At 37.7% G+C, this 27,390-nt stretch overlaps 2 protein-coding genes and 1 non-coding gene across 3 annotated transcripts; all 3 read left to right on the top strand.

Moving 5' to 3' along the window:
• The first annotated feature begins 5,781 nt into the window (after positions 1 to 5,781).
• On the top strand, positions 5,782 to 5,854 carry TRNAG-CCC (transfer RNA glycine (anticodon CCC)). Its single transcript has one exon. It is a non-coding gene; the product is annotated as a tRNA-Gly (tRNA).
• Positions 5,855 to 8,448: 2,594 nt separating this feature from the next.
• On the top strand, positions 8,449 to 9,387 carry LOC136175779 (olfactory receptor 51F1-like). The gene has a single exon (XM_065945999.1). It carries the CDS (start codon positions 8,449 to 8,451, stop codon positions 9,385 to 9,387), a length of 939 nt encoding a protein of 312 aa, XP_065802071.1.
• Positions 9,388 to 21,939: 12,552 nt separating this feature from the next.
• LOC136174814 (olfactory receptor 51F1-like) lies at positions 21,940 to 22,896 on the top strand. The gene has a single exon (XM_065945031.1). The coding sequence runs from the start codon at positions 21,940 to 21,942 to the stop codon at positions 22,894 to 22,896; it is 957 nt and encodes a 318-aa protein (XP_065801103.1).
• Positions 22,897 to 27,390: the final 4,494 nt, after the last annotated feature.

Here is a 27,390-nt window from a genome sequence, read left to right as displayed (position 1 = left end):
GTTTTAACCAAAGATCCTAGGCAAATTCAAGGTGGGAATTCAGGGCTCCTAGAGAAACTGGGATCTGAGGGAAAAAAGGAAGACCTGACAGGTAACGCTGGCCCCAGATGAAGGCAAAAGCATGAAAACATCCTCAGCAGGCTGTAAAGAATTACACAGAGCACAAGGATAGGACGGCAAGATGATGATTGAGTTAGGCATTTCTCTTTCTCTCTCTTTCCCATTTTCATGATTCTTCTAATTTATTTTAATCTAATGTGTATAAAAGAGTGATTAGATACACCCATGTGAAGAGCTGACTCATTGAAAAAGACCCTGATGCTGGGAAATATTGAGAGCGGGAGGAGACAGGGATGACAGAGGATGAGATGGTTGGATGGCGTCATCGATTCAATGCACATGAGCTTGAGCAAACTCCGGAAGACAGTGAAGGACAAGGAAAGTTTGGCGTGCTTCAATCCGTGGGGTTACAAAGAGTCAAACATGACAGAGCAACAGAACAACAACAAAAATATACCCACAGGCATAATGAAAAAGTAATTTGTTTCTTGAGGCAAAATTTACTTTTATGTGGAAAAAAAGGACAGGGGTTGATGTAGCGTTTACTGTGACTCATTTCCATTTGGCGACAAAGTTTAAAATGTTTATTCTTCATTCCATAAATTTGGACTTGTGATTTATAAACACACCATCAGGAGAAAATATAGCACATTTTAAGGTTTAATTTAGGAAAAATATGTGTATTTATTAACATATGATAAGCAATTTCCCATGCAGACCATTTTCTAATCACTCAGCTCTCATAATTCCCAGACTTCTCAAAAATAATGTGTTTGTGACTCAGTTAGTCTCTTTGGAAGGTAGGCTCCTCATCCAACAGTAGTCATCTTCGGATGCCATCGTTGTCGACCAGCCCTGCACCAACTCCTTGTGTCTTTTCAAGGTGGGAGGCTTCCCAATCTGGATCTGTTTCCTGTCCTGTATATGCTACACAATGGCTGTTGTGAGAATCAGCCCCCTCTCTGATGTGTCCTGCACTCACTACTTCTATGAAGCATGTATTTCTTCCTGACCCTGCCAGCTTTCATAGTGGAGACCCTCTTACCTTCACCTGATCTGAGATGCTGTCCATTTCATTGGTTCTAAACACATAAAATCAACAACTGTAACTGCTTCTGCTCCGCCAGGTCCTCTTTATCCATACTCTGTCAGTCAGGATTGGCCACGTGTCATCTGGTACTGGATAGCTCCACATGCGTCCCACCCCACCATTTCATCATATTCCAGTAACTGGCAGTCAAGCTGGGAACAGCTGTAATAACAAAAGCCTCGTAGGAGTGAACCCCCTTTGCCCCATGTTCTCCTGATTGATATTTTACCTCAACCAAATCATCCCTTAGACCTACTGTAAGCATGTGGCCATGCTGAAACTGATGTATGCTGATGCCAGACCATATCTGTGATCTTCTCTGTGATTGAATTTGATATATATGTCATTACAACACCATATGTTATGATATTCCAGGCTATTTTCTAGCTACCCTATGGAGAAGCCCTGCCCAAGGCATGTGGCCTGTGCCCCTGATGCTCATGTCATCCTATTGCTGTATGTCTCAGGGACTCTACTTCTTCCTTTGCTTTAGCTACCATAATTACTATAATGCAGTTACTACTATACATACAATTACTATAATGTGATGGATTCCTTCTTAAATATAGAGATACACTTTAATTTGTAATACTTGTGTACTCATCCATTTCAATACCCAATTAGATTCTTTAAACACTTAAATATGATAAATTAATTGTTATGCTATACATATAACCTTCTTAAATGTTTCTCTACATTGAATGTAGCTACAAACCTGTCTGGTCCACAGTAGATACTTAATAAATATTATTTCTATTGAATCAATATGAACATATCCAGTGTGAATTTGCCTTTTTTAAAAAAATACACTTTACCTTCAAAGAAAAGTTGTTTCCATTTAAAAAGTAAATTTGTATATTGATAAAATCAATGATAATCTAGCATGTGTAACTCAATTCTGGATCCAAGGATTTCAAAAAATAATTAAAATTTGATATTAGCATTTTTTCAGAGATATTTATTTTAAGAATATACTAGCAGAAAAAAAGAACATACTAGCAGACCTCCAGAAACACTTTTATTTCCCAGATAGGAAAATTAGAGAATTAGTCTTTTTTGCAAATTCATCCTAAAGAACTATAAAGCAAGAGAGACAGCTTCAGAAACATACATGCATACATGCATTCATGAAGCTAAAATCCTGATCAGAAACTTGTCAGAAAGTTCACACAGATGCATAATATTTCTTCTCAATTATGTACGTCCAACATCACATTTCCCTCATTCACACTAACAGGCATTGTTCTTTATCAGACTCCTGACCCAATAGCTGTTTCACAGGAATTCAGAAAAGCCCTTTACTTTCACAGATGCACTAATAGAAAAGTATTTTTTAAATCACAGCGAGAAATAGGATTTTAATCTCTGCCTTGCAGCTTGATGGCCAACTCATGCATTAGGTAAGACCAGAGGAAATACAGAGACACAGTTAAAAGCACATAGCTGTGGTCTGATCTCCTGTCTGTATTCAATCATCCACTCATTCAACAATTTCTCACAGTATTGAATCCTTGGGCTTCCCAGATGGCACAGTGGTAAAGAATCCGACTGCCAAGCAGGAGACATGGGTTCAATCTGTAGGTCAGGAAGATCCCATAGAGAAGGAATGACCACCCACTCCAGTATTCTTGCCTGGGAAATCCCAAGAACAGAGGAGCCTGGCAGTCCCTGAGGTTGCAAAGAGACTTAGCAACACGCACACATTGAATTCCTTGTTTACTTAATGGGGGCAGGGGTCAGCAAAGTAATCGCTTTATTGAATAAATCACACTGAACCTACTGAGAAAGTATCTACTCTTACCCTTGTATTAAGCACGACTCTGATCTTCTTAACCCTTCAAAATTCTTAAGCCCGGACTGGTCGCTTATCCAAAGGGCATGATAAATTTATGCTGTTCTTCTCTTTGGCATTCCAACTGTTCTGTGAGTGCTGGTTCTGTAGTTGACTCTGCCAAGTGTTGAAAACAGCCATAACGAGGGGAATGAGGTGACAGATGCCTCTTTGGACACATATACAGACACTTTTCCTCTACACCCATTATCCATCAAGTCACACATAGAAAAAGAAGCAGATGAATTTGGAAGACAATGCTACTACTGATAAATTCTGTGTGACTGAGCCTCAGCGTCCTAGAAGCCTCTCCCCCTACTGCAATAGTGCACATAAGAAAAGAAAGTGAAGTTGCTCAGTCGTGTCTAACTCCTTGCAACCCCATGGACTGTAGCCTACCAGGTCCTCTCTTCCATGGGATTTTCCAGGCAAGAATACTGGAATGCGTGTAACTATATGGCTGATTCATGTCAATGTATGACAAAACCCACTGAAATATTGTAAAGTGATTGGCCTCCAACTAATAAAATAATATTTAAAAAAAAAAAAAAAAAAAAGAATACTGGAGTGGGTTGCCATTTCCTTCTCCAGGGGATCTTCCCAAACCAGGGATCGAACCCCGGGTCTCCCACATTGCAGGCAGATGCTTTATGATCTGAGCCACCATTGCATCTCAAAACTCTAGCCCCTAAAACCCTGGATTCCTTTCAAAAATCAATGAAAGATTATCCCACAGAGGCAGCACATCAAGGTCTTATAATCTTTCTTGTTATAGCATGTTCCACTCAAAAAATAAGTAACTGTTAGCACACTTGTTTGGAGAAAGCAGAGGGAATAAAGAAGATTGAGAAAGGATAGGATCAGTGTCTTTTCTTCAGGAATTGTCTGCAGTGTGCCTGTGAAGTATTCGAGGGGTAGAATTCTATGCCCGGCTCTACTTGAACTGTGACATGAACTCTGTCTTCTGCATTTACTTGCAACATGATATCCAGGAAGAGCACCAGCCCAAGTCCTCAATTTTATTCTACCTGGCTCAATAATTAGACAGAATGAATAGACTCTTAAAATGAATAAATCCCTTCTAATAGTGAACTTGGGCAAATAGCTACAGGATGAACAGTTTCTTATTCATTCTGACAGTTCCTCATAGCATAAGTGTATGCATATTGCATTTTGTAAAAGTTTCTTTCTACCAGGAGGAGGAGATAAAAGAATGGGGTGAAGAAATAAACAAATCAGCTGTTGTCATTTTCGAATTAGTGATAAGAACAATTAACATTTTCCATAGTTTTAGTCTGCATCAGACCACACCAAATACTTCATATACTATATATGATATACATAGAGTATACAGAAGCTTTTATTTAATCCACAACTAGAATACTTTAAATACTCCAAATGTAATTACAAAAATATCAGTTTTTGCCAACTTCTATCCAAATAAGTCTTCCATTCATTGAGCATTATCCATGTGACAAACACTATGTTGTGTTGTACAGACTTTGTCTCAAGTCATTTTCACAATATTATTATATTATTATCCACATTTTATCAATGAGACAAGTACATACCTAATGTCACAAACGAGTGATGACAGAGTTAAGATTTAAACATCAGTCAGATTCCAAAATGCTTATACTTTCAGTATGAACTTGTGTAGAAAATGATAGCAAAAAGGAAAATTGTATTATTTATATTTTTTGTTATACCTCTGAAGTATGCACTCCTTCAAATGTGATGAGGAGCAATAATTGAGTGGAAAAGTATTTAAGCTTAGGGTAACATACCGCAATTTACCAGCTGCATAAATTTGAATAAATTGCTTTAACACACTAGGACTTCAGTTTCCTCTTCTGTTAAATTAGAATGATAATTATAAATAAATAAATTATATAGTGTTATTTTGTGGATTAAATTATATAATTAAATATGACATATCCTTTCTAAACTATGTATTTATTAGCAAATGTTACATTTTAAATAATTCATATAATCGATTTTTTTCTTGGCATTTCTTGGCCTCATCTCCAAATAGAATCCTCCAAGTGTCAAGAAAAGATGATTAAAAAGGAGAGATCTTAGTTTGAGGTGCCAAAAGCAGTGTGGCTATTTGACAACAGCAGAAAAGGCATTTGGGCACCAGTGGAGTAACCTTTATTCACACTGCCTTGTGGGTGAGTTCTGAATTAGTATTTTCCTACTGCTTAACAAATTACCATAAATCAGTATAAATTCAGTGGCTTAAAATACCACAAATGTATTATCTTACAGTTTGGAGGTCAAGGGCTAAAATAAATGTTGTGGGGCTAAAAATCAAGGTTTCAGCAGAGTTGAATTCTTTCTGAAGGCTCTAGGGGAAAATCTGTTTCCTTGCCTTTTCCAGTTTCTAGAGCTGGTCTGCATTCCTTAGCTTGCGTCCCCTTCCTTACAGATCTCCAATCTCTCCTTCCGTAGTTCCATGTCCTACTCCAACTCTGGGCTTCATGCCTCCTTCTTATAAAAACCTTTGTGATTACACCAAGTCCACCTGGATAATCCAGGCCAGTCTCCCCAGCTCAAAACATTTAATCCAAAATAGTTTAAGTAGGGACTTCCCTGGTGGCTCAGACAGTAAAGAATCCCCATGTAATTCAGGAGACCTGGATTCGATCCTGGGTCAGGAAGATCCCCTGGAGGAGGACATGGCAACCCACTCCAGTGTCCTTGCTTGGAGAATCCCATGGATAGAGGAGTCTGGTGGGCTACAGTCCATGGGATTGCAAAGAATTGGACATGACTGAGTGATTACCGCTTTTCACTCTCCCTGGTGGTCCAGTGGCTAAGACTCCACATTCCCAATGTAGGGGGCCCAGGTTCAATCCCTGGTTAGGGAACTAGATCCCACATACTTCAACTAAAAATCCCACATAGGAAATGAGAAGATCCTGTGTGCCACAAGGAAGATCGAAGATCCTGCATGCCATAACTAATACCTAATATAGCCAAATAAAAATTAAAAATGGGTTTAAGTAAATGTATCTGCTTCCCCCATTATTATATGTCACTGTCAGAACAGGTCAGAACACAATACACACTCACCATAATTATTTAAATAAATTTGTCAACGAAACAGCCACAAATGTATGAATTAATTAAGCCATAAAGTACAGTACATAGTAGCTGCTCAAAAGTGATAGTTATCATTATTTCAGAACATGTCAAAAAATTCTATTTATTGAAGATTTGTTTCTGCAATTTCTTTTGGTCTTTTTTCTTCCTTTTAATCCCTCCTTAAATCATTGAAATAATATTTACTAGTGCTTACTTCTTTCTCTCAATGATTTTTTTTCTTTAAATGCAGAATGTAGGGAATGAGATGCTAAAGTAAGACTATCAGATGATATATGTAATGAGTCCTGCCTCTGCAGTCATGTGTTGATACTCAGTTATGTCACTTCCATCTCTTTCCCCTTCCAAGGGTGTAATTCACAGCAGGAAAGCTGTGGTTAATGTCTGTGCAAAAATGTTACACTCAGGAGGTTTTCTTCAAGTGTATCAAATGCCTGAAAAAATTCATGCATTTTCTCTGGGGTGGGTTACGAGGCCCCTTTGGGGCCAGGGATTCTGCTCTTGGCAGGGCTGTCATGTGAGGAAAGCTATTTAAATGTCTATTTGCTCCTACTTGAAAAGGCTGAAATTGTAGATTCTCCCCAGCCAAGTACCCCAGAAAGCAGTTCCATTAGTCAGGAGTTTTCACTTGTCTCTTTGATTGGGTCTTGTAAAGGTAAGGAACTTTTTCCTCCAGTGAATAGCAGGTAAGGAGGCAACAAAAAGAGAAGATGTGGAGGAGAAGTACCAAGGTCACAGAGAGGCAGGGAAAGCTGGAGTAGAAATATGAAAAAGAAAGAAAGATTTTTTTCCTGCCTCTTTCTAGGCTTGGGGAAGATAGTGGGGAAGGGGGTGGAAATGGGAGTGAGGGGAAAAAGAAACCCTCCAACAGTGCTCTAAAAGTTTAAAATACAAGTTAAGTATTAAACTTTCCCTGAAACTCAGAATCATGAAAATTCTTTTTAGCATCATTTATGTTGGGATGGGGGAGAAGGAAATGGCAACCCACTCCAGTGTTCTTGCCTGGAGAATCCCAGGGACGAGGGAGCCGGGTGGGCTGCCATCTATGGGATCTCACAGAGTCGGACACGACTGAAGTGACTTAGGAGCAGCAGCAGCATGTTGGGATGGGCGGTCATAGCAAGGATAGCAACTGCTAAAGGCCAGTACTACAGGGAGGGGAGTGAAAAATTTAAGGGGACACCAAAAAATTTAGCAATTATGATAAATAATGTTTTAATGCAGTATTTTAATCTAATCTTAATTTTTTAGTCCATGATCAATAAAACATCAAAGTTTTAAATAAAATCCTGTACCATGCCAAGTCATATTATAGTTTAGGGCAAAAGAAAAAAATGTGAACCCTTAGTTTTAATGTAAGCAAACTTATCAATAATATATTTTTAAACCTACTTTTTTGCTTACCTCATTTTCTTTCTTTTCTTTTTGGCCATTCTGTGTGGCCTGTGGGACCTTAGTTCCCCAGCTGGGGATCTAGGGATCAAACCCCAATCCCCCTGCATTGGAATCATGGAATCTTAACCTCTGTACCACCAGGGAAGTCCCACTTATCTTATTTTCAGTTGATAAAATTGCCATATTGGAGATATGTGAGATATGTGAGAATTATAAATAATTTATGACTAGCTGAAGTAAAATTATAATTCTATTATGATATAAATAAAATACGTAAATTTAAAATAATAAATAAATTTATATTAAAATAAATAAATAAACGAAAATAAAATAATGATGTGAGATTTAATAAAATTGCTTTTCAATTGTCAACATTTTCAAGTTATATTACTGTTCTGAAAAACATTAAGTATCAAAAAATGCATAAAAACATGTACATAGTGATGTACATTTTTCATTTTGCTTTGGACTCCAATGTGGTTTGACACAGCTCTGGTTCAGAATTTTGATGTTCTGTTTGTCATGGATATTTTTGCACTGGTTTTTACTTTTTAAAATATTGCATAAAAATGTTATCTATCCAATCCCTGTGAGTTTGTTTTTGCTTTGTTTTTTTTTTTTTAGCACCATCCTTATATTCCATTCTCAAGGCAAAAGTCTTACTCGCCTCACCCTAGTTTCAGTCCTGCTGTTCATACCATATGCTAAGTATGACAGAGTAGGAAAAATGACAGGTTTGAGTCAGACTTATCTTTTACTTGTTTAATGGGTTAATTTAATCTAGGTGAAACTTATCTGTAAAATAAAGATGATAGATAAAAGCTACCTCTAACTCTGTAGGGACTACATGAGGTATAATCATTAGAACAATTATCAGAATATCTGACAGAGAGTAGTTTTGACTCAATGAAATGTATCATTGCAGGAACTAAGTGAAGGAGAATACCATTTCACTCAGGCCACCATGCTGTCCATTGGCAATTCCACTTCCCCAACTTTCTTCTTGACTGGAGTTCCAGGGCTAGAAACTTTTCACGTCTGGTTTTCTATCCCCTTTTGCTGCCTTTGTGTGATTGCCCTTTTGGGGAATAGCACCATCCTGTATGTAGTGATCACAGACTCTAGCCTCCATGAGCCCATGTACTACTTCCTCTCCATGCTCTCCAGCACCGACATTGGCATCACTATTTCCTCTCTTCCCACAACACTTGGTGTCCTCTGGTTCAATGCCAGGGCCATCAGCCTGGATGCTTGCATTCTGCAGATGTTCTTTCTGCATGGATTCACCCTCATGGAATCTTCTGTGCTTTTGGCCATGGCTTTTGACCACTTTGTTGCCATCTGCCACCCCCTAAGATATGCTATGATTCTAACCAACTCTAGAATCATCAAAGCTGGTATGGTAATTTTTGTACGAATGCTGGTCAACCTGATGCCCTTGCTCCTGCTCCTTAAGAGGTTATCCTTCTGTGGTCCTAATGTGCCTTCTCACTCCTATTGCTACCACCCTGATGTGATTAAGTGTTCTTGCTCAAGTGTCAAGGTCAACAGCATCTGTGGTTTAGTTGCTCTCATTCTGACCTCAGGTATAGATATTCCCTGCATTTTCCTCTCCTACATGCTGATCATCAAGTCCATCCTTAGCATTGCCTCCCCAGAGGAAAGGCAAAAGGCTTTTGGCACTTGCATCTCTCACATTGGTGCTGTTGCCATCTTCTACATCCCCTGGGTCATCTTGGCTTTGGTACATCGGTTTGGACATAATGCTCCACTATATGTTCATACACTGATGTCAAATCTCCATTTCCTATTTCCCCCAGTGCTGAACCCTATTATATATAGTGTGAAGACCAAACAAATCCGTAAAGCTTTCTACAAACTATTTCCAAACACAAAGTGGTGAGTCTGATCATGCAATGTCCTAGATAGAAATAGCCTTACTTCCTTCCTCCCTTCCTTCAACATTTTATTGTGAGTAACATTACACTTTTCCTTAGTGGTGGTAATACAAGTTTATATAAGAAACATCCTTGTCCTTTAGTTTATATAGTCTAGTGTCAGGGACATAAAGTTAAATATATATAATAATGGCAGTGAATAGGAGTGTTATCATATAATTATATCCAGAAGGTTATATGATACTGAAGAAAATATCTAGATCAAATTGCAGGTTCAAAGAATTGGTTGAAGAGCTAACTACTCGGACTAAGAATAATATGTAACACATAAAAGCGTAAGGATCTTCCAGGCCCAAGGCACAGGTCTCTGAAGCCAATGAAGTATGACGTAGCCTGATACACCAAGGATTGTACATGGTTACTCTAGCTGGAGTAAGGGATGTGTGAGACAGTGGAAGGAGTAAGAGAGGTTATATGTAAGGTTATAAAATAACCTTTGTGCCTGGTAAAGTGATGGTATGAAAGCTTAAAGAACAATCAACTGGAGTTGGAAGTTTTATTAGATTCTCTTTTAAAAAACATCCATAATGCCCTGGGGAAAAAAAGTTTCTCTTTATTCTTCTGATTCGAGAGAATCTAAGAAATGTTAATCTTCAATCCCTTAATATCATATAAATGTATTTTTTTGTCCTGGCTTAAACAAGGGGATTCTATAGTTCTGGTATTATGATCTACTATTGCTGAACTTGAATTCTAAAATTTCTAGCACCAGCTCCAATCCTTAAGTACTTAAGGGTAGATAATGAAGATTACAAGACTCTAAGAGGAAAGATCCCGTGGAGAAGGAAATGGTAACTCACTCCAGTATTCTAGCCTGGGAAATCCCATGGGCTTTGGAGCCTGGTGTACTACACTCCGTGGGATCACAAAGAGTTGGACATGACTGAGCAACTAACACACAAAGGAAAAGATAGAAATGGTAGTGAAATTTAGTGTTTTCCTGTCTCTTCTGACAATATCATTTCTAAATACATCCTCTTTACCCCCTCACAAAAATCTTCTGACATAAGATTAGCTTGCCAGGTTCCTCTGTCCATGAAATTCTCCAGGCAAGAATACTGGAGTGGGTAAACATTCTCTTCTCCAGGGGAATCTTCCTGACCCAGGGATTGAACTCATCTCCTGCATTGCAGGCAGATTCTTTACCATTTGAGACACCAGGCAAGCCCCAAGACATACAAAAGAAGGATCAGAATTGAGTAAAGAGTATGAAATAATGCACTGAACGAAAGATATTTTGTGCCTTTTTCCATATCTTGTAGAAACATTTACATCTTAAGGTGAATGGATTTAGGAGTGTAATAGCTTTTCTGAGCTTTCTATAGACAGTATTAATTTTTTCCTTTGTTATTTCCCCCTGAAAGTTAGTAAAACTGAACAAACAATGGTAGAGAAGTGATGTTAGTAAAGTTGTAATATTAATTATGTACATACAATTGTGCCTCTGTTACCACCTTGCAGCTTCTATTATGCCTTACCTCACTTCCACCCTCCACAAATAAAGTCTTACACTATTTTTGTTTTTCTTCTGTTATAAAGTCTTTATATATTTCCTCTTCTTGACATTTTCTTCTCCAACAAATAAAAAAAAATGGAGATAAAGCTAAAATTGGGCTTAGAGAGAAATTTTAGTAGAAAATGAGTATTTGTTATTTAGTCACTGTCATGTCCGAATCTTTTGCAACCCCATGGACTTTATAGCCCACTAGGCTCCTCTGTCCATGGGATTTCCCAGGCAAGAACACTGGAGTGGATTGGCATTTCCTTCTCCAGGGGATCTTCCTAACCCAGGGATCAAACCTGTATCTCCTACATTGATAGATGGACTCTTTACCACAAGGGGAGCCCAGAAAATGAGTATAATAAGAAATAAAAGAAACTCTGAAAACAAATTAGTTAAGTATTTAGCTCCAGAATTTAGAAAAATAAGTAAAGAACACCTCTTCCCCCCAAAAAAAAACCCAGAAAATGAAATAAAGTAATAAATGCTAGTGCAAAAAGATTTGTTTAAAAACTATTAACTAATAAATAAGATTAAAAAGACAAAAGTTAACTCATTAGAAAGACTAATAAACCTGACTGGAAAGAATGATCAATTATAGTTGAGGAAAAGCATAAAAAATCAAAATTAGGAAAGAAGAAATGACATCATTACTAATCCAACAGACACTTTTGAAGATGTAAAAGAAAATGATTTTTAAAACCTGGGTACCCATTTTTTGAAAATTCAGATAAGATGTGAAAATATCTAAAAAGCATAGTTTGGAATAGTAATAAAAGAAAAAAAGACTCAATAATCCCATAATTATCAAATACATTATATTTATATGTACAAACCAACACAAAGACATAAAAGTAGGAGGGAAGAAAGATAAAAGGACAAAATGAAGAAAGGAATGGAGGGAGAGAGAAAAAGGAAGGAAGAGAAGGACAGTAGGAAGGGAGACAGACAGAAAGAAAACACAGAACACTTTGATTTAATTTCCAAACTATAGGCTCCAAATACACAAACTCTTTTGAGAGAACAGGAAAATAAGGAACACTTCCTAATGAGTTTTATAAGACCAGTTTTATTCAATATTGCAAAGAAGGACCCAGCCAATCCAGGCACCCAAAGTGAAGTAACACACACACAGAATAAATGGAAAGGAAAGAAGAAAAGTAAATATTATTATATATTGAAAGTCTTATAGATTAGGTAGAAGACTGAAATGAATCACAAATAAGATTTATGGTATGTCATCACAGAAAGAATATTTTTCAGATTTTCCACCAACAACCAGAAGAGTAGATTTAAAGGGTTCCTATTTAAAACACATGAAAAACTGCATACTTAAGAATAAATTTCACAAAGGTATAAGACATTTCTACTCTGAAAACTATAAAAAAGCCTTGAGACAAGTGCTTGGGCTTGGTGCACTGGGAAGACCCAGAGGGATCGGGTGGAGAGGGAGGTGGGAGGGGGGATCGGGATGGGGAACACATGCAAATCCATGGCTGATTCATGTCAATGTGTGACAAAAACCACTACAATATTGTAAAGTAATTAGCCTCCAACTAATAAAAATAAATGAAAAAAAAAGAAACTAAAGAAACTAAGTAACAGTAGGTATAAATCATATTCATGGATTGAATGATTCAGTAAAGTATTGTGAAATATTCTCCCCTAGCTGGTTCAGTGTAATCCCACTGAAACCTCAGAATTTCTGTGTAGATTGGTGTGTGTGTGTGTGTGTGTGTGTGTGTGTGTGTGTGTGTGTATTAACTAGTTATTCTAACATTCACAATAAATTTTTAGAAATAAAGTTGCCTTACTCTATTCAAAAACAGAACTGTTACAAAGCTACAATAATTATGACAATGTGACTTTTGCCCAGAATTAGACAAATGGAGTATTAAAGCAGAAAAGAGTCCAAAACTTATACACTACATATATGGACACTCTATATGGAACCATATAGCTGTGGAGAAAAGATGGTCTCTTCAATGAAAGTTGCTAGGTTAATTTTATATTCCTTCACAGAAAATAAGCATGACCTCCACCTCAATACCTTAAACAAAAATCTCTTCCAAATGGATTATAGATGTAAAAAATAAAGTTCCTTTAGATAACACTGGGAAGTATACTTAAGTTGTTGGAATCTAAACCACTAGTTCTTTAACATATAAGGTACTAAATATAAAGAAAAAAGTTTGCTCTAAATTAAAATGGAAAATTTTATCCATCGAAACGTACTTTCAAGAAAGTGACTATTAAGAAGAGGATATATAAAGAACTCTATAAAATTGATAAGAAAAATCAAACAAGTCAATAGAAAAATGGAGAAAAGTTTGGAATGAACACTTCATAAGAAACTAGATGAAAAGTGCTTTGGGGGAGGGTTTACATTTTATTTTATCAGAGTATAATTGCTTTACAATGTTGTACTACTCTCTGCTATACAACAAAGTGAATCAGCTATATATATGTATACACATATACCCCTTCCCTTTTGGACCTCCCTCCCCCACCCCTCCCCCACTCCACCCATCTGGGTCATCAGAGAGCACCAAGCTGAGCTCCTTGTGCTATGCAGCAGCTTCACACTAGCTATCTATTCTACACACAGTAGTGTATATATGTCGACCCATCTCTCCCAATTCCTCTCACTCTCTCTTTCCCTCGCTATGTCCACATGTCCACTCTCTATGTCTGTGTCTCTATCCCTGTGTCCTGCAAACAGGCTCATCTGTAGCAAAGTGCTTAAACACATGAAAAGATATCTGACATAGCCGAACAATAAATGCTGGAGAGGGTGTGCTGAAAAGGGAACCCTCTTACACTGTTGGTGGGAATGCAAACTAGTACAGCCGCTACGGAGAACAGCGTGGAGATTCCTTAAAAACTTGGAAATAGAAGTGCCATATGACCCAGCAATCCCACTGCTGGGCATACACACCGAGGAAACCAGAACTGAAAGAGACACATGTACCCAATGTTTATTGCAGCACTATTTACAATAACTAGGACATGGAAGCAACCTAGATGTCCATTGGCAGATGAATGGATATGAAAGTTGTGGTACATATGCACAATGGAATATTACTCAGCTATTAAAAAGAACACATTTGAGTCAGTTCTAATGAGGTGGATGAAACTGAAGCCTAATTATACAGAGTGCAGTAAGTCAGAAAGAAAAACACCAATACAGTATATTAACAGACACACACATATATATATGGAATTTAGAAAGATGGTGATGACAACCCTATGTGCAAGACAGCTAAAGAGACACAGATATAAAGAACAGACTTTTGGACTGTGGGAGAAGGCAAGGTGGGATGATTTGAGAGAATAACATTCAAACATGTATATTACCATATGTGAAATAGATCACCAGTCCAAGTTTGATGCATGAAACAGGGCACTCAAAGCCAGTGCACTGGGACGACCCAGAGATATAGGATGGGGACGGAGGTGGGAGTGGGGTTTGGAATGGGGGGACACATGTACACCCGTAGCTGATTCATGTCAATGTATGGCAAAAACCACCACAATATTGTAATTAACCTCCAATTAAAATAAGTTAATTAAAAAAAAACTGGTAGCATCTCAAAGCTGACCTAGAAATTTTACTTGTAGAATATAACCAACAAAAATGTATATATGCATGCTTGAAAGAGATAATAATCTTAACAGCAGCATCATTTTTTATAACCAAAACCTGAACACAATGAAAGTGTCCAATGAAATAAAAACTGATAATTTTGGCTACGTTCATGCAATTATAAGAATCGAAAAGAGTGAACAATTCCAACACATAACATTGAAAAATCTCTTAAAGAAAATGTGAAATGAGCCAGAAATAAAAGTATGCGGCTACTGCTGCTAAGTCGCTTCAGTCGTGTCCAACTCTGTGCGACCCCATAGATGGCAGCCCACCAGGCTCCTCTGTCCCTGGGTTTCTCCAGGTAAGAATACTGGAGTGGGTTGCCATTTCCTTCTCCAATCCAAGCGTGAATGCTAAGTCACTTCAGTCGTGTCCAACTCTGTGCAACCCAGGGGACAGCAGCCTAGCAGGCTCCTCTGTCCACAGGATTCTCTAGGCAAGAATACTGGAGTGGGTTGTCATTTCCTTCTCCAAAATAAGAGCATACATACTGTGTTATTCAATGTATATATTTATATTTCATTACATTATATATGAAAATTATGAGTAAAACTAATCTAGGATGTTGAAAGTCAGGATAGTAGTTACTTCTGGTGTAAGGGGATGGTTAATGGCATGGGCTGGAGCTGGAGTACTAGAGGTTATCTGGTAAGGCTGTATATCAGAATTGGCAAAGTATGACCTGCGTGTCTAATCTGCCTGCCATTTGATTTACAAAGAAAGTTTAATTTGAAAATAGCCATACCCATTCAGTATATTCAATGGCTGGATCATACAACATCAAAATTAAGTAGTTACTACAGAAAACTGTATGACCAGTACAAGCCTAATAAATTTACTTTACAGTCTTTACAGAAAAGAAAAAAAACTTGGTAGCCTCTATTCTGTATTATTGTCTGGGTGTCAATAGAATGTGATAAATCAACAAGCAAGCAGTATGCTCATGAAGTGCATAATTTGCTGAATGAATATTATCTTTCTATTAAAATATTATTTATGATTCAATGAATCATTACTTTCTTCCTATGTGTTCAGCTTGTTTTAGATGATTCACAAAGGATAAAATGCGCAATCTTTGCTTTCAATAGCATCAAAGCCTCGGACCCAGAGGAGTCCGGTGGAGAGGGAGGTGGGAGGGGGGATCGGGATGGGGAATACGTGTAACTCAATGGCTGATTCGTGTCAATGTATGACAAAACCCACTGAAATGTTGTGAAGTAATTGGCCTCCAACTAATAAAATAAAATTAAAAAAAAATAAATAAATAATAAATAAAAAATAAATGAGAAAGGTTATAAAAAAAAAAAAAAAAGACTCATGGCGTATCACCCAGGGCAGAAGTAAATGTCACTCTGTATTTTAGTGTTTTCACACTCACTGGCAATCAGAGATAGTAAAACAAAGAACAACCAAAGCAGATTTTTTTTCAGGTTTTAAGTAGAAGTTATTTATCGCTGCATAACAATTCACCACAAATGCAGTAGCTTAAAAGTGTTTATCTCACAGTTTCTGTAAGTCCAGAGTCTGGGCACAGCTGAGCTGAGTCCTCTGCAAGGCTGTAATCAAGAGATTGTCAAGGCCAGGGTCTCTTTTGAGGATCCACAGGAGAAGAATATGCTTTCAAGATTGTGTGGCTGTTGGCAGAATTCAGTCAGTTCCTCAAGGTCTGTTGGATTGAGAAACTGTGTTTCTTGCTAGCTGTTGGCTAGAGAAGGCAACACTGAGTTTCTAGCTGGTTGTTGGCTGGAGACAGCCCTCAGTTCTTTGCAGAGTGGGCCTGCACAACATGGCAGCTTCTTTTATTAAAGCTAGATCCTATGTGACATTAGCACAGAAGTAATGCCCCACTATCTTTGCCACATTCTACTGGCTAAAAGAAAGTATAAATCCTACCCACAGTCAAAATCAGATAATTACACAAGGGCTCAAGAAAGCAGGGATAATCAGGGAGTGTTTTATTAGTTTGTAATCTGTCTTACCAGAAGGATGTAGATGGAGACTCTAGTTAGATTCTAAACTATTTTAATTCAGTAGTGGGGAACTTTTCATCTTTAACACTGACATTAGATTTCAAACAATAATTTGGCTCATTTTTGTTGTTGAAGTATCAGTCCAGACACTTGGGGTACGGGGTGGGGTGGTGGTTCCAGGAAGAATTAGAGTGCTTGAATTAAACCCCCCTCGCACTTTCTGCCATTAAGAGTTCTTACACAAGGAATAATAGCCAAATACACATTAAAGAAAAATAGCTAAATTGGAACACATTATTGGATTTGTTGTTATCTAGGCAAACAAGATGCCCTCTGTCAATGTGACACTTCTCTATAAAGGAGATACATGATATCTGGGTGTGAATTTTCACCTTTTCTATGGGTCTAAAATTTCTAGGTCCATACAGTAGTCTGTATCCATTGCTTAACTGGCCACAGTGGCAAGAATGACCAAATTCTCCCCAGAGTCTAGATCCTTACACTGAGTACCACAGGAAAATGGCAAGTAAGAGAGCAAGAACACATACACATGAAAACTAATCATTTGCCCAAAGTGACCTCAGTCACTAGAAAAATTGGACCCAATTAACATAATATACAAAATTCTCCAAGTCAGTCTTCAACAGTACATGAACCGTGAACTTCCAGATGTTCAAGCTGGATTTAGAAAAGACAGAGGAACCAGAGATCAAACTGCCAATATCTGTTGGATCATCATAAAAGCAAGAGAGTCCCACAAAAAATCTACTTCTGCTTTATTGACTATGCCAAAGCCTTTGTGTGGATCGCCACAAACTCTGGAAAATTCTTAAAGAGATGAGAATACCAGACCACCTGACCTACCTCTTGAGAAATCTGTATGCAGGTCAGGAAGCAACAGTTAGAACTGGACATGGAACAACAGACTGGTTTCAAATAGGAAAAGGAGTATGTCGAAGCTGTATATTGTCACCCTGCTTATTTAACTTCTATGCAGAGTACATCATGAGAAACGCTGGGCTAGATGAAGCACAAACTGGAATCAAGATTGCTGGGAGAAATATCAATAACCTCAGATATGCAGATGACAATATCCTTATGACAGAAAGCAAAGAACTAAAGAACCTCTTGATGAAAGTGAAAGAGGAGAGTGAAAAAGTTGGCTTAAAGCTCAACATTCAGAAAATTAAGATCATGGCATCTGGTCCCATCACTTCATGGCAAATAGATGGGGAAACAGTGGCAGACTTTATTTTGGGGGGCACAAAATCACTGCAGATTGTGACTGCAGCCTTGAAATTTAAAGACGCTTACTACTTGGAAGAAAAGAAATGACAAACCTAGACAGCATATTAAAAAGCAGAGATGTTACTTTGCCAACAAAGGTCTGTCTAGTCAAGGCCGTTTTTCCAGTAGCCATGTATGGATGTGAGAGTTGGACTATAAGGAAGGGTGAGCACCAAAGAATTGATGCTTTTGAACTGTGGCATTGGAGAAGACTCCTGAGAGTCCCTTGGACTACAAGGATATCCAACCAGTCCATCCTAAAGGAAAGCAGTCCTGAATATTCATTGGAAGGACTGATGTCGAAGCTGAAACTCAAATACTTTGACTACCTGATAGAAAGAACTGACTCATTTGAAAAGACCCTGATGTTGGGAATGATTGAAGGCAGGAGGAGAAGGGGATGGCAGAGGATGAGACAGTTAGATGTCATCACCGACTCAATGGACATGAGTTTCAGTAAACTCCGGGAATTCGTGATGGACAGGGAGGCCTGGCATGCTGCAGTCCATGGGGTCGCAAATAGTTGGACATGACTGAGTTACTGAATTGAACTGAACTGAACATACCAGAAAGTGACCCATTTATTGGGAAAAAGGAAATGAGTAGTTGGAGAGAGATGGATTTGGGAACAGATATATCATCATCCCTATGGATCGATATGATAGTGAAAAGACAGGGGCTTGAAGACTGAAGTACATATTTTCTTCTTTTTCATTGTCTTCATAATTGTTCCAGTGAACATTGATTTGCTTTCTTATCTTTCTAGCATACTGATAATCTAGACATAATGACATGCATCTCTCTATTCCCCAGGGCCCAGAACAATGCCTAAGCTTTCCATTTATATGGATGATTTGGTTTATTTTGCTTTGCAATATTGTCTCTGTGGACCTTTGGTCACTCATGTTAGTAGCTAAAACCCTTCTGAGATTACACACCACTATATTATATTAATGGATGGAGATAGGGGGATTTCTGCTTTTCTATACATGCAGCCCCAGGGATATTCATATTTTACCAATGGCTCCACAGTTCAGTTCCACTTTATTATAAAATCAATGACTCCAGGGTTGTAACTTGTTCACTCTCTGCTGATAAAGACAGAGAAGGCTTGTTTTTCCACATAAAGCTGGTAAGAAGCTAGAGAAAGGTGTTTGTTGTATTGATTTTATGCTTTGTGTTCTATTCATAATTGTTCAAATGAGCCTACAAAAAAGTCAGATAATGGTAGGTTTTACCCTGTCCTCAGAGATCCATATAATACAGACAATTGAGCCTTTCTACTTTATAGTCAATATTATGATGATGATTTTCTCAGATTGAATTGCTATCTTGAGAACTGGCAATTCAAAGGGAACTATAGAAAACTAGCATACGTATACTTGTTGCAGGGAATTCATTTTTAGGAAGTAAGTTTTACCTATTTTTAAAAGCTTGATTGAGAAATATTAAAGTTATAATAACTAATATTGCTATTCTTTGATTTTAAGTTTTCCTAGAATTTATTTTGACACTGGAAATATACCTAATACTCCCTGAAGAACAGTAAATTTTCCCCTGATGAATCAGGTAAGAAAAAAAAAATAAGCTCCGGTTAAAAAGAAACAAAATTCTAACATATGCTGAAACATGGATAACTCTTGAGGACATTATTTCCAGTGAGATGTCAGTTACAAAAGAAAAAATATTGTATGATTCCCTTATATGAGACACTTAAAACAGTAAAAATCACAGAGACAGAAAATAAAATGGTGGTTGCCAGGGACTGGGAAAATGGGAGACTGAGAAGCTATTGTTTAATGGATACAGAGCTTCAGTTTTACAAGATGAAACAGCTATGGAGATGGATGATAGTGATGGTTGCACGACATTATGAATGCATTTAAATCCACTGAAAGGAACACTATAAAATGGTTAGGATGGTAAATTACATGTTAGTTGTTCAGTTCAGTTCAGTCCTTCAGTTGTGTCTGACTCTTTGTGACCCTGTGAACCACAGCACGCCAGGCCTCCCTGTCCATCACCAATTCCCGGAGTTTACCCAAACTCATATCCACTGAGTTGATGATGCCACCCAACCATCTCATCCTCTGTCGTCCCCTTCTCTTCATGCCCTCAATCTTTCCCAGCATCAGGGTCTTTTCAAATGAGTCAGCTCTTTGCATCAGGTGGCCAAATTATTGGAGTTTCAGCTTCAACACCAGTCCTTCCAATGAACACCCAGGACTGATCTCCTTTAGGATGGACTGGTTGGATCTTCTTGCTGTCCAAGGGACTCTCAAGAGTCTTCACCATCACTGCAGTTCAAAAGCATCAATTCTTCTGCGCTCAGCTTTCTTTATAGTCCAACTCTCACATCCATACATGATTACTGGAAAAGTCATAGTCTTGACTAGACAGACCTTCGTTGACAAAGTAATGTCCCTGATTTTTAATATGCTGTCTAGGTTGGTCATAACTTTCCTTCCAAGAAGTAAGCGTCTTTTAATTTCATGGCTGCAATCACCATCTGCAGTGAAATGTTAGTTGTATTTGACCACAATTTTAAAAATTGTGAAACAAAACAAAAACTAGTAGCACTGGGTGATAATTGTCCCACACAGCCTTACACCAACTTACCCACTTGTACATACCCTCTAGTGTCAGTGGATGTGTTGATCCTCATCTTGTGAGGGTTAATTATTTGGTTGGCCAAAAAATTAATTCTGTGTTTTCCATAACAGCGTACAGAAGACCCGAAGGAACATTTTATCCAAACCAATAATGTCATGCTTTATATTCAATCTCCGCAGTTGTAAAGAATCTACCTGCCAATTCAGGAGATGCAGGGGTTGTGGGTTCAATCCCTGGGTCAGGAAGATCCCCTGGAGTAGGAAGTGGCAACCAACTCCAGTATTCTTGCCTGGAAAATTCTATGGACAGAGAAGTCCGGCGGGCTACAGTCCACAGAATCGTAAATAGTCAGACACGACTGATCATGAGCACACACACACTATTTCCTTAGGGAATTTTATATGTCAATTAACTCCTGTCATTCTATAGTTTTAATCCCTCACCCTGTAACACATTTTGAACCTTAGTTTATAAATATGCTCAGCTCTTTTTCCTATATTACAAATATCCTCCATCCACCTTATGGTCACCCTTAGTCATGGCTTATTTTTCTCCTTGCTTTCACTGACAAGTTTCCAGAAGTAATATATGCCATGCCTCCAGGACTTTTCCATTTATTCCCCAAGCCACTGTGGCAGATTCTCAGATTTCATTGCTGGATTTCATCTAGTTTTGTTTGTTTGTTTTGTTTCTTAGAGTCATTCATGTGTTCTTAGCAGCATTTGACATTTTTGATCCTTAGAAGATCCACTCAAGCAGTTCAGTACTATTGTTCATGTAACACCCAGACATGACACTAGACTCTCTTGGTTTTAGTGGTTCCAGGAAGGCTATCCAGTCTCATCTTGCTTTAGTCTTTATAGTCCTTTCCAATAACTTCTATCAAATTCCATCTTTATTGGTTTTTTCTTATAGAAGCCTACTCCCTGAAAGTATTCACCCACACTACTGGATCAACATGGCACTCATATAGTGGTAACTTCCAAAAATATATTACTAACAAGAACCTGGAAATGTTTGCCTGGAGAGTCATGCCTACATGGGCACAGCAGACTCAACATCTTTAGCTGAATTTCTCTTTGTCACTTCTTACATAAGATATTCAAAATTGAATGTATTCAATGTATTGATTTTTCTTAACTCTCTATCCATTTAATCTTATAACATGATGGAGCTAAAAATTCTGTCAATATAGAAAATAGTTATTATCAAAATGTTTGGAATTATTTGAATGTGTTTTCTTAAATTTAAGAATAAATATGTTTTATATATATAGTGAAAGCTATAAATCATACTCTGTTATATATATATATATATATATATATATATATATATATATATATATATATATATAATATAAACAATCACTTATCCATGACCTTAGATAACTCTCCTAGCCAAGAAAAAATTTATCTGGATATCTTCATGTAACAATATAATGTATTATTTCTGTAGGATGTGTGCATTGTGAAGATACATGCTACCAGTCCAGGAAAACATGGAAATCTTAGGTAATTCAACATCTAAATTTCCAACTTTCTTGTTGACTGGAATTCCTGGCCTAGAGTTTGCCTGTGCTTGGGTCTCCATTCCCTTCTGCTGTCTCTATGCCACTGCCCTCTGTGGGAACAGCATGATCCTCTTTGTCATCATCACCCAGCAGAGACTCCACGAGCCCATGTGCTATTTCCTCTCCATGCTGGCAGCTGCTGACTTGGGTTTGACTGTTTCCACAATGTCAACCACATTAGGTATCCTCTGGTTTGATGCAAGTGAAATCAGTCTAGACATGTGCATTATCCAGATGTTTTTTCTTCATGGGTTTACCTTCACAGAATCTGGGGTGCTGCTGGCTATGGCCTTTGACCGCTATGTGGCCATCTGTGATCCTCTGAGGTACACTACCATTCTCACTGATTATAGAATCATTCAGATGGGTCTCTTGATGGTTATACGCACTGTAGTATTAATTGTACCACTACTTTTGCTTCTTAAGCCCCTCAGTTTTTGTGGAGGGAATGTGCTTTCCCACTCCTACTGCTATCATCCAGATGTGATTAAATTGGCATGTTCAGATACTCGGGCCAATAGCATCTGTGGATTAATTGATCTCATCCTGACCACAGGAGTAGATACACCATTCATTGTCCTGTCTTATATCTTGATCATTCACTCTGTTCTCAGTATTTCCTCCCCTCAAGAACGACACAAAGTTTTTAGCACCTGTGTCTCCCACATTGGAGCGGTTTCTATATTCTACATCCCCATGATTAACCTGTCATTTGTGCATCGCTATGGGCAATCAGCTCCCAAAGTAGTCCATTCAATGATGGCTGATATGTACTTGCTTTTTCCTCCTGTGCTCAACCCCATCATCTACAGTGTAAAAACAAAGCAGATTCGTAAAGCTATGCTCAGTCTTCTTATGAAATAGACAGAGATAATTAAGTTTGAGAAAATCATGATAGACGTTGCTTTCACTGTAGAAAAGCAATTCTAGTAGGCTACTGTCTTTCAGACATTTTTTTTCTCATCTTTCCATTTGTTCAACAAATATTTAGTAAGCATTTTTGAGTTTTCTGTCATAAAATACATATATAATATACCCTAAGGGATTTACAGTCCAATAATAGAAGCAGAAAAATAGTAATAATGAAATAATTTAAGTAATGCCTATAATAACTAACATTTATTGTGTATTTTATACTAGGCATTCTATTAACTGCCTTTAATATATACCATTTATTCTTCAAAACTGCTCATTGAAATGATTAATTGTATTTTAGAGGTGAAGAAACTAAGTCAAAGACATTTGGGCCATCAAAGGCAAGACATCTAACAGAGCAGGATTGAGACTTGAATTCATGCTTTTTGTATCTTAGATACTGTGTTCTTCACAAACATATTGTGTACTCTTCTAAAAGCAACTACAAAAATGTCACAAGATCAGAAGTAGGAACTGGGTCTTCACATCTGTGTATCATGCATTTAAAATATTGTAATGAGTTTCTAGCAGTATATTTTAGCTTTTAGTCTTTATTCATAATTAATAGTACAAAAAGTAGAAATAGATACGCCATGGCATGCAAGCCATAGGTCATTGTCTAGCACTGAACAACCAATAGAAAATCTTCAAGGATTAGGGACATTAGCTAATTCACTACAGCAATTTAGAGAACTGGAAGAGATCATGAACTGGCATGTAAGGACCTTTGACGTAGAATTTGTTAACTTTCTTGTTACAAAGGTCCTTTTGAAACCTAAAGAAATCCATCAACCCTTTTCCAGAAAACAATCACATATTAAAAACACTCATATTATTTTCCATAGAATGTCAGAGGATTCACAAAATGCCATGCAGAGCCTACACGGTTCTCTTAGTCAAAGAACCAAAGTAAAGAATTCATAATTTTTAGGCTATAAATGGTGAAACACAGCTAGACTTAAAAAGTTTGGTTCCTGAAAAGAGATGCATGATAACAATATCAATTTAAGAGATAGACAGAAACTTAAAACTCAGTTGCACAAAATGGTTGAAAAATACGGAGGAAAACGGAGATGGAAACCTGATGGGAGACCCATCAATATTAGTGCCTTTGGAAAAGTGGTCCAAGATAGGAGGGATAAGCCACGAATCCCAGAAACACTGGGGGCAGCTATGAGCTCGAGTCAACTCACACCAGTTTGCCTGAAGCCATAGTGTGCTCAACTCTGCATTAATGATGCCACATTGACATCTAGATTCACCATTGATACTAGGGAACTGGTAAATACTGCAAATGAATTTTGTTTCTTTTTTCCTAGGATTTCAGTTTGCCAGCACACCAGTGACTAGGGTCTGTCTTACATTTGACTTTGTGAAAGCAATAAAATTAGAAGATAATGCCCTTAAAATCTAATGTGTGAAGTAATTATAGAGACAAAAAAGTTATAAAATAATGTATAAAGTGTTGCAATAGTTGCTAACACAAAGTTATACCCCTTATTTGTGCTGCCTTCTAAGCTGAAAATGTTTCCAAAAGTAAATGGAGAAGAGAAGAGTATTCTGGAAGCAATTCTGTGGAATAATGTAAGAGGTGTTGTGTCACCATTTTGCTCTTCATGGAAGAATACTCTCCTGAATTTTAAATTGATAGGTCCTATCTAGGCACAGCATCAAAGAATATGAAAATACAAAATATTTCTTCCTCTTTCCTTCTGTTTTTTCTCTCCATAAGATTCTTCCAAGTGAATTTAGTTTACAAGATTTTCATTAGTTGCTTAAAGAACATCTTTTGCTTGAACAATACTATTTTAAGAAGAATTGATTTATAGATTTGGTTTAGAAATTCCATTGTTCTTCCTGAATTGTATGCATAAGGGACTTTTGTTCTGAAAATTCTACATGCCTGTTTCCTGCATAGAGCTTCAGAAATACAGAACACATAAAAATGCTAAAGTTGAAGAACTTTTACTTTGAGATGCCCAAAGGCCTATAGCATTATAAAATGTAATCCTAGCTAAACCTGCTAAAGAAAAGATTCTATATCTCTTTGGATAATTCTGGCTGGACCCGAACTCACGCACACACACACAAACACACACAAAAGATGATGGGAAGGGAGAAATATACTTAGGGATTTTATGAGATGCAAGCAGAAACTTGGATAATTTTATTTAGCTTGAATTGTATTGGTCTACAAATTATCTAGGATACTACATATACAGCATGCTGCTGCTGCTGCTACTGCTATTGCTATTGCTAAGTCCCTTCAGCCATGTCTGACTCTGTGTGACCCCACAGACAGCAGCCCACCAGGCTCCTCTGTCCCTAGGATTTTCCAGGCAAGAATACTGGAGAGGGTTGCCATTTCCTTCTCCACATATACATGCTACTTACTGTAAATCAGTAAAGGAGCTTGGCTTGTGCTTCGCTTAGATGCAGAGTGGACTTGAGGTAAATTTACTAAATTAGTATTCTAATAAAATTCAGTACTTCAAGAGGCACCATTAAAAAGATACTCAGGAGAATCTTGTAGATCAGAGTAGCTCATTCCCTAGGTCACAGGTAGAAATAAAAGAAGCTAACAAGGGGGAGCGGGACAGCTATGTGAATGTGAAGGCATAACACTGTTTTCACTATGTTTTTCTATACCTTACGTATGCCCTGATTCTTTCATTTATGTACATCTGTTGTGTTCTGTCTTTCCCTTTTTCCAATTCTGTCCAGTAATTCCCATTTGATCAATTTATGGAAAAAATTAAAAATTTTCCTGCAGAAGGATGGATCTAGTTGACATCTCTCAGCCTTGAAATAATTAGTTGCTTGCTTATCTATGTCATTAGCCAGGGTTCTAAGTAGACTTGAATTCGAATTCTCACCATTCCACTGATATAAGAGGTTAACTTCACATTGAATCTTACTACTTCCCACTCTAGAATATCACATTCATTCCTCTTTGGTTTTTAATCTACATTGTATTCAAATTCTACCTCTTCTATGAACCATTCTTTAGTCAACAAAATAAAGCAGCTGACAAAAGTGAGCAAACTGCTATGAGTAGATTATATAAAGCCATAAGACCCAACCTTGAGTGTGTCCTTGAAGAGGGCCTAGCTAGAGGACATGTCATTCAAAGGCTATTAAGGAATGACATGTGAAAATGATATCAGCATCACTAAGAAGTTGAGAAGTGGCTCTCCCCTGCTGACCAGGAATGACCGTCATTGGAGATGCAGTCATAGAGCCAGGCTCATTAATATCCATGCGCATGGTAAGGCCTTGACATAAAAGAGGCCAGATAGCAGTGATTAATCAGAAAAAAACAGGAGGCTGCAATTATAAGAACCCCTAAAGTCTGAAGGGTAGACAGAGAGCTTAATGTCCAAGCAGTAGTGGGACATCCCTGGGACAAAACAGACAACCAACCAACAAGGGGTTAGCTAGGTAACATTTATAACAAAAACAAGACAAGAATGGATGACAAGGGGGCTAGAAGAATTCTCATACTTTGCAAGCTTGACCTTGAGTTTAGGAGAGAAGGATGGAAGAGGTTCTGGCATCTTAGATGATTTGTTATTTAGATACTAAGTCGTGTCCAACTCTTTTGCAACCACATGGACCATAGCCTGCCAGGCTCTTATGTCCATGGGATTTCCCAGGCAAGAATACTGGAGTGGGTAGCCATTCCCTTCTCCAGGGGATCTTCCTGACCCAGGAATCAAATTCATGTCTCCTGCATTACAGAAAAATTTTTTACCATCTGAGTCACCAGAGAACCATGTTGCCAAATTTTTCTTCTTGTATGAAAAGGGCTATACTCCTGGAGCCACTTGACTTTGTAATTCTGTTTTCCTGCTTACTTCTGAATTACAGGAATTCATTTGCTCATTTTAGCAACATTTAATGCATATGCACTATCACCCTGCTACTATGTTATTACCTGGAGATGCTTTCAAAGCATCTATTATTTCACTTAGTTGTGCATGAAAAGCTATGTGATAAATTCAAGAGAAACACAAATAATGCAAATTAAGGATTACTGAATCCTCATTAAATGACATATCCATGCTCAAATAATGATTCATTTTCATTTTTAATTAAAGCAGGTAAACACCGATTTGCTGTGTCAATGTTCAGTCTTCTTGGTTCTTTTGTGTCTGTCTTAGCATCACATTTCCTGGTGCCAGAAAGATAACCTGGAGGCAGGGAGGTAAAGCACAACAGAAGGGCACATTCCCCTGGGGTGTATTTATTCCCACTGAGTAAATGACTATATCAGCAAGCTTCCTTATAAAATTCTCCGTTCTTAGAGGTAAATGGGTGGCCCCCATACACTCACCCCAAATAGAAGTAAGAGAAATCTTTCCTCTTGTCTAAAGGCCAAGTCAAGCAGCTGTTTTCAGATCAGAAACAGTACTTGGTTGTGTCTACAATAAAATACGTCTG

The sequence above is a fragment of the Muntiacus reevesi genome, chromosome 9 (genome assembly GCF_963930625.1).
Source record: "Muntiacus reevesi chromosome 9, mMunRee1.1, whole genome shotgun sequence".
Taxonomy (NCBI): domain Eukaryota; kingdom Metazoa; phylum Chordata; class Mammalia; order Artiodactyla; family Cervidae; genus Muntiacus; species Muntiacus reevesi.
Note: the sequence above shows the minus strand (reverse complement) of the source record. Positions and strands in the feature narration are given on the sequence as shown.

Coding starts and splice junctions, on each gene's coding strand:
- LOC136174814 (XM_065945031.1), top strand. CDS start 21,940: ATGCTACCAGTCCAGGAAAACATGGAAATCTTAGGTAATTCAACATCT.
- LOC136175779 (XM_065945999.1), top strand. CDS start 8,449: ATGCTGTCCATTGGCAATTCCACTTCCCCAACTTTCTTCTTGACTGGA.